At 67.3% G+C, this 7,159-nt stretch overlaps 2 protein-coding genes across 2 annotated transcripts; one reads left to right on the forward strand and one right to left on the reverse strand.

Moving 5' to 3' along the window:
* Positions 6-575, forward strand: FAM212A (family with sequence similarity 212 member A; the record flags this gene model as incomplete). The annotated part of the gene is made up of 1 exon (XM_021409637.1): positions 6-575. A coding segment is annotated over one exon (522 nt), but the record flags the coding sequence as incomplete, so codon positions are not given.
* Positions 592-7,153, reverse strand: UBA7 (ubiquitin like modifier activating enzyme 7). Its single transcript, XM_021409769.1, has 21 exons — positions 7,092-7,153; positions 6,425-6,559; positions 6,254-6,360; positions 6,038-6,128; positions 5,767-5,908; positions 5,597-5,694; positions 5,127-5,507; positions 4,864-4,971; positions 4,709-4,789; positions 4,486-4,641; positions 4,242-4,407; positions 3,968-4,164; positions 3,743-3,807; positions 3,465-3,642; positions 3,316-3,390; positions 2,990-3,176; positions 2,787-2,884; positions 2,624-2,710; positions 2,367-2,558; positions 1,036-1,238; positions 592-818 (listed from the first exon to the last, which is right to left on the reverse strand). The coding sequence occupies exons 2-21, from the start codon at positions 6,503-6,505 to the stop codon at positions 704-706; spliced, it is 2,808 nt and encodes a 935-aa protein (XP_021265444.1). The 5' UTR covers positions 6,506-6,559; positions 7,092-7,153; the 3' UTR covers positions 592-703.

Below are 7,159 nucleotides of genomic sequence, written 5' to 3' on the forward strand. Positions count from 1 at the left end.
CCGCCCCCGCCCGCCGCGCCCGCCCCAAATCCACGTCGGACGCCTGCCTGGAGCAGTGGCGGGCGCTGGAGCCGGCCGACGGGAGGGACTGGACGGTGTCGCTGCTGTCGCAGAGCCGCAACCGGCAGCCGCTGGTGCTGGGGGACAACTGCTTCGCCGACCTGGTGGAGAACTGGATGGACCTGCCCGAGGTGGGCGCCGAGCCCCGCCGCCGCCCGCCCGCCGAGCCCTCGCGCCGCCTGGGCAAGCCGCCCGCCTTCCTGCTCAGCCTCTCGGGCAACGTGCGCCGCAAGCTGGCCAGCATGGCCCGGCCCCGAGGCGCGGAGGGAGCCCGGCCGGGGGCCCGTGACCCTGCCAAGCGCCTGTCGTGCCCGCTGGGGCTGGGCGGGCAGCCCAAGGGAGCTTGCTTCCACCAGTCCCACAGCAACATCGCCCAGCTGGCCACGGACTTCCACCGCTTCACCGCCCTCATGAACAGCCGCAGCCGCCAGCCCATCATCTGCAACGACGTCATCGGCTACATCTAGCCCTGCCATCCCCCCCCCCCGCTGTAAATAAACCCCCGTTTTGTATGATACGGACACGGCAGCCTTTGTGGGGTGCAGCACTGGCAGGGGGTGCAACACGGTGAGCACGTGCCGCAGCTCGTCCTGCAGCTTTTATTGCGTGGAGCAGGCGGTGATATCTGGGGACCCCCCCGGGCTCAGGGCAGGGTGCAGAGAAGCGGGGGGCAGGCATCCTCCAGCTCGTCCCCAGCACACACGTACTGCAGCTCCAGCTGCTGCGGCTCTGCGGAGCGCTCCATGCCATCTGACAGCCTGCGGCCGGGAAAAGAACAGTGCACGGGGCCCCCCAGGCTGGGAAAGCCACACTGGGCCGGACCCAGGCCCGCTCCCCAGCCCCCATGACCGGAGGCCGGTGGGGATCCAGCAGGGGAAGCGCTGCCGGCGGCAGGATGTTTACCCTGCAGCTGGAGCGGAGCGGGAGAGACGGGGGCCCTGCGGCACCAGGGCACAACCAGAGCTGGCTGCCTACCTCTGCGCCTGCTGCCATGCCCGCATCTCCTTGTCCTCCTCCCCGTCATACAGCATGGTGCTGCCACGCAGGAGCTTGGTGACGGTCCACCCGTGCTCCTCCTGCAGCCAGGCCAGCAGCTCCTGCACCATCATCGCCTGCCCGTCCTCCCCAATAGCACGCACCTCCAGCCGGTCCCAGCAGCTCCACTCCTTCCCCCGGTACTGCGAGGGGAGCGGGGAGCATGGACCGGGGCTGAGGACAGGGGGCTTGGGGACAGGGGGCTGGGAATGGGACACAGCCACCCCCCGGCACCGCTGGCTCCGACCACGCACAAAGCCCCATTGACAAGCAGGCTAGCCCCACACAATCGCCTCTTCTTGTGCCTGTGGCCCCCGGGGTTTTGTGACCCCGGCTCCGGCCCGAGCGCAGGATGCGGCCCCAGCACTTGGCATGGCTGTCCGCCATCTGCCTCGCTGCAGGCAGCGCTGTGCTGGCCCCGGCCATGTCCCCGCGGATGCTGGCAGCGGGCCGCCCTCGCCTCCTGCCTTCTGCTGCTTGTGCCGGGAGAGGCCTTAACCCCATCCGCCCCGCCTCAGGCACGTGCATGCCACGTCCCCTAGGCCACGGCCTTGGTGGGCTCACAGGACCCCACGGTACCACCAGGCACCGAGCCATAGGACAGCGCTCCTGCCACGTCCCAGCATGAAGTGTCCCGGAGCGGAACTGGGAGCCCCAGTGCGGAACACTGGGCACAGATGGGGACCAGAGGGCACGAAGCACCAGAGCAGCATCCTCTGTCTCGGCACGGTGCCAACCACAGCCATGGTGGCACGGCCCTTGCAGGCCGCCCTGAGGCTATGGCACAGGGCCGGGCACCGCCGGCAGTGGGGCGCAGTGGCAGCAGGGCCGTGGGGAGGCCGGGCAGCCTGAAGCTGAGCTGCAGCCGGTGCGGAGGCGATGAAGGCGCTTCCCTCCCCCTCTTCCTGCCCCCGGCCCTGGGCCCCCCGGGCCAATCTGGTTCCAATCGGCGCTTCCTGCCGCGCAGGAAGGGCTGCCTCGCACGCCATAAACCCCCAGACAAAGGGGCCTCTATCGCCCAGACGGTCCCAATCTGGGCCTGCCCCTCCGCCCCCGCCGTGGCTCTGCTTTCCCCCCCTCCGGCAGAAAGGGGGGGACCCCGGCCCTGCTCCCCCTGCAGCCACGGGCAGCCCCGGGCCCGGTGCCAGCTGCTCGCCGGCTGCTGCAGCTGCTTCCCATCAGCCAGATGCGAGTGGCTGCTGCAGCCCCGCACACACTAGCCGTGGGGCACACCGTGGGGCTGCTGGAGCACCCCAGGGAGAAAGTCCTACCCAGTAAGTGGAGGCTGGCAGGGGCTGGACCCGGAGCAACAGGCACTGAGACAGGAACAGGTTACTGTTGCGGTAGCAGCGGAGATCCCGGCATCTCCACACCAGCTTGTAGACCTCCAGGCACGCCAGGGCAGCCACGGCCGCTGTGGTGGTGATGATGGCGGGCACAATGCGCCCAGCAATGTGCTGGCTCTGGGGACAGGAGCGGTGTCACCAGCTGCCCCGTGAAGACAGGGACACGCAGGGACAGCACTCACCGTCAGCCGGTCGGCAGGCGGGATGCCATAGTTCTCCGCACGCAGATTGGATGCAGCCGTGATGAAGCTCACATGGAGGTCATCGTCCTGCAGGGAAGAGCATGGGGACGTGGGCGTCCCATGGGGAGCAGTGCCACCTCCCTGAGCCCTGCAGCTGCTGTACCTTATCATAGTGGATGGGGTCCATCATCTCTGTGTCCCCTCCTAGCTCCTGTTTCCACTGTGCCAACTCTTGCACAAGCTCCAGCAGCTGTCCAGGCTCTGGGGACATAGGGGCACAGGCCAGGAACTCATTATCAGAGCTGCAGCTCCTGGCCCGTGTCTCTTCATCAGGCTTTTGGGGACACAGATACACAGCAACCTTACCCAGAGTCTCCTCCACCTCCTCCATACCCTCTGCCGTGGGGACATAGCGCCTGTCCTGGGGCACGAAGGGCGGCAGCACCATGTGGCAGAGGACATCCTGCGTGGCCGCCCGGTCACCGCAGGATGGCAGCCTGTAGGTGTGAGCCAGGAGGTGGGCGGCAGCCTCCACGTACGCCAGGTGGGTGTCCTGCGGTAAAGAGGGGGATGGAGGTGCCACTCATCCTCCGTGCCGCAGAGCCCACTCAGGTTGTCTGAGCAGCTCTGCCCGCTGCTGTGCCCAGTGCCCACCAGCAGTTCTCCCCGGCCCCATGTCTCCATGCACTCACATTGCCGGGATCGAACGTCAGCGGGTGGGGACACCTCCTGTCCCCAGACCAGAAAGGCACACCAGGGCTGGTTTCCTGCCGCAGGGAAAGCAGAGTCAGGGCTGGGGACGCCTCTCCAGCAGATGGCACAAGGGGGGACCCATGCTCACGTGCGAGGGGGGCACGTCGTGCAGCAGCTGCACGATGCTGTTGTGGTAGCAGAGCTGCCAGTGCCGGCGGGCCCAGCGCACGCAGTCTCCCCAGTCCCGCGGCCGCTCCTCCAGGCTCCTCCGCACCTGCTCGGGCACCGCCAGGCCTTCCCATCGCGCCGGCTCCTCGGGCAGCTCCCTGCAAAGCCAGGCACTGCCTGCACCCCCACGGCGATGCCACGTGTGGGACACGGCCATATGTCCCTTGACCCTGGCCCTGCTCCCGAGTCCATACTCACCCCAGGAAGCGGTTCATGCTCTCTGCAGGCAGCTGGAAGAGCCCCTCGAACTCATCACGAGCCCACTGCATGGAGGGGACAGGGCTGAGTGCCGGGTTCCCACACCGCGGCCCCTCCCCACGCACCACGATGGTGACCCCCTGGCAGGAAGCAGCTGGGGCTGCATCCTTCCTGTGGAATGGGATGGAACACCAAAGGGCCAGGTGCAAGGACCCGCAGCTGTACCTGCAGCGTATGCTCGATGGCAGAGGGGAAGAAGCGCAGTGTGCACACTGGGAAGCTGCCATCCGTGGGGTCACTGCCCGGTTCCAGCGGCCGGCTCAGGGGAGGCACCATGGCCAGCACGCTGCCCCGTGCTCCCTCTGTGCCCGTGTCCAGCAGCGCCGTGCGGGAGCGGATGCAGCAGCTCTCCAGGTAGGCACCTGCGGGCAGTGAGAGGGATGCATCCATCCTGGTAGCGTGGAGACAGGGCTCATCCCTGCCCCACCTAAGCACTCACGGGCCGTCAGCGTGTCCAGGGCACTGACAACACCATCCAGCTGCTGGAAGAAGGTGTCCCCAAAGAGCTGCTCTGTGCCGGGGCCCAGCTGGGCCTGGTGGGCTGTCACCCTGATGTCCGGGTTCATGAGCTGCACGGCAGCTGCAGCCACCTCCGCCTTCGGCTTCTGCAGCGCACAGAGTGGGGACAGCTCTCTCCTGTCTCACATCCCCACACCGCCCAGCTCCCCCTGGGGAGAGCTCACCGCCACGTCAGCCGCACGGAAGAGAAGCTGCCGGTGCAGGTTGGAGTGTGCGACCGTGTCCATGTCGGTGACGGTGATGTCCCCGCCCGGCCCCGCCGCCAGCCCCATCATGGCGAAGTTCTTCAGCAGCTCGCAGCCGATGGCGCCGGCTCCCACCTGCGGGGCACAGCCGCTGCACCCCAATACCCCAGCCATGCCACGCCACCACCCGCACCCTGCTCACCACAAAGTATTTCTGGCGGCCCAGCTCCTCCTGGAAGTCAGCCCCGAACACGGCAATCTGTCCATCGTAGCGGGACCCCCTCTGCCAGGACGGGGAATGGTGTGAGGGGGGGGGTGGGCACAGCACCGCAGCACCCAGCGGCAGCGGGCACTCACCGGGGTGCAATCCTCCGGCATCAGCCCTGCGGCCCCCTCCACAGCCAGGCACTCCAGGGCATCGAAGTAAAACCACTGGTCCAGGGGCATGAACTTCCCCGTGATGGCCTGGGGCGAGCGAGGTACTCATGCCCAGCATTGGCACCACGTCACCCCACACAGCACACTGCTCTGAGCACCCGGTGTCCCCAGGAAGGCAGCAGGTGCCCTCTCGTGGCCACCGAGCACATGGGGACAGCAGAGCCCACTGCACGCCCGCTCACCTTCATTGCCTCCTGGGCAGCCAGCGCGCCGATGAAGGATGCCACCGGGCACAGCTCCCCGGCACTGACGCTGGCAAACGCTCGCACGACGCCCTCATCCACTGGGCCCAGCGCCGTGCCCAGCTCACGTGCCAGCTCCAGCACACGCTCAGCGTCCTCCTGTGGGCAAAGGGGCAATGGCAGTGCAGTGGGGGGCACGAGCTGGGAGTGGGAGGTGGCTGGGAGGGAACTCACCGGTGCCCGGGGCCGGGGTAGGCGGTCCCGCTCCTGGCAGAAGGCGTGCAGGGCCCGGAAGGCGGCGTGCAGGCTGCGGCTGCGCAGCAGCTCTGTGGAGCTCCTGGCCTGGATCCTGGGCATCGCCAGCGCCTGGCGCAGGGGCTCCTGCCGGCACCGTATGAGGATCGTGGGGACATGGTGGGGGCACGGGGCTACTGCTGGGGGTGGCAGTGCCACGACACAGGGGCACGTACATGGGAGTGTTCCTGGTGTGGCCGCACCTCCAAGACCCGGCCCCCGCCACGGTATGGTGAGAAGGTGCTTGTGTCACCAATCTCCAACCTGAAGGCATCTGGGGAACAGGAGGGGATGGGTGTCACGGTCACCACCAGGGAACCCCGCAGCCCCCAGGGCGGGCACTCACCCAGCACGCGCACAGGGCAAGGCTCGTGGCCGTTCAGCTCCACCATGCCCTCCACATCAGAAAACATCACCAGGTCACCGTCACTGAAGTGGTGGCCACGGTTCACGTCTGCCCCTGTGCATGTCACAATCCCTGGGTTGCCCTGAGAAGGGGAGACGTGAGCGTGCAGGCTCAATCCAGGCAGCACCGAGCATCACAGCATTTCAGGTCAGAGACATGGAGCTGGAGAGGCACCATGGCGGGGTGCAGGGACAACCACAGAGCTTCCTACCTGGGAGATGTGCTGCACGGTGGCACAGAGCGGGTCCCCTTCCACCGGGTCATGGACAACAAAGTGGTCCCCGAAGTCACAGAAGAGCTGCCTGGGCAGGGACAGTGCAGCTCCGAGAGCGGCCAGGTCCCACCCACCAGTGGGATGGGGACACGGAAGGACAGGGCAGGATGAGAGGGGGCAGCCACCTGGTGCCACGCGGTGCTAAGCCCTTACCCTGCCAGCCCTTTGGCATCAGCCACGATGAAGCAGATGCCCTTGGTGTGGCAGATGTCCCCAATACGGAGTTGCTCCTCCAGCGGGGACTCGGTCAGCACCACCACCTGTGCAGGGCTGTCAGTGGGCACTGGAGCCCCACGGCATCCCTGGGCTGGGGGCCAGACTCACCTGGAAGGCAGTGAGGAACTCCTCCGACAGTTCCCCAGGGTGCACTGACACCTCCACATCAGGGTTCAGCGTGGCCAGCATCCGCTGGGACGCCTCAGCACGGTTCTGGCCCACATTGCTCTCCCCCTGGAGGAACTATGGGGCAGCAGCACTTGTGGGCCTAGGAGGACCATACGTGGGACAGAGAGCCCACGCCCCACCCCTAGCACTGGCACCCCAACCCCCACCTGGGACAGGGATCTCCCAGCTGTACCCACCCACCATGGCCCCTCCGTGCCAATTACTGGGACCCCCACCCCTGTTCCTTCTTGCACCCACAGCCATTAATGGGACCGAGGTCCATTACTCAGACCCTCACCCATCCCTGCACCCCGTACCGGGACACTGTCCACAGCCACACCAACTAACGGGACCCCCGCCTGTACCCGTACCCGTGTTCATTCCCGGAACCTTTGCCCATACCCACACCCACCACCAGGCCCCCACCCGTACCTGCACCGTACCACTACCAAACCACTCAGATCCCTTGTTGGGACCCATAACCACACCGCGCTGCCTCCCCGTACCCATTCCCCCAGCTCCGCCAGGACTCATTTACCGGAACATCGACCGTGCCCAGGGCAGACCCCCACCCGCACCCCCGGCCGGGAGCCCCGCACCGCCGCACCTGCACACCGCCCCGCGCCGCGCCGCTCTCGTGCAGGACGACCTTGCGCGCCCCCGCCAGCACCAGCG

Source organism: Numida meleagris, chromosome 11 (genome assembly GCF_002078875.1).
Source record: "Numida meleagris isolate 19003 breed g44 Domestic line chromosome 11, NumMel1.0, whole genome shotgun sequence".
Taxonomy (NCBI): Eukaryota; Metazoa; Chordata; class Aves; order Galliformes; family Numididae; genus Numida; species Numida meleagris.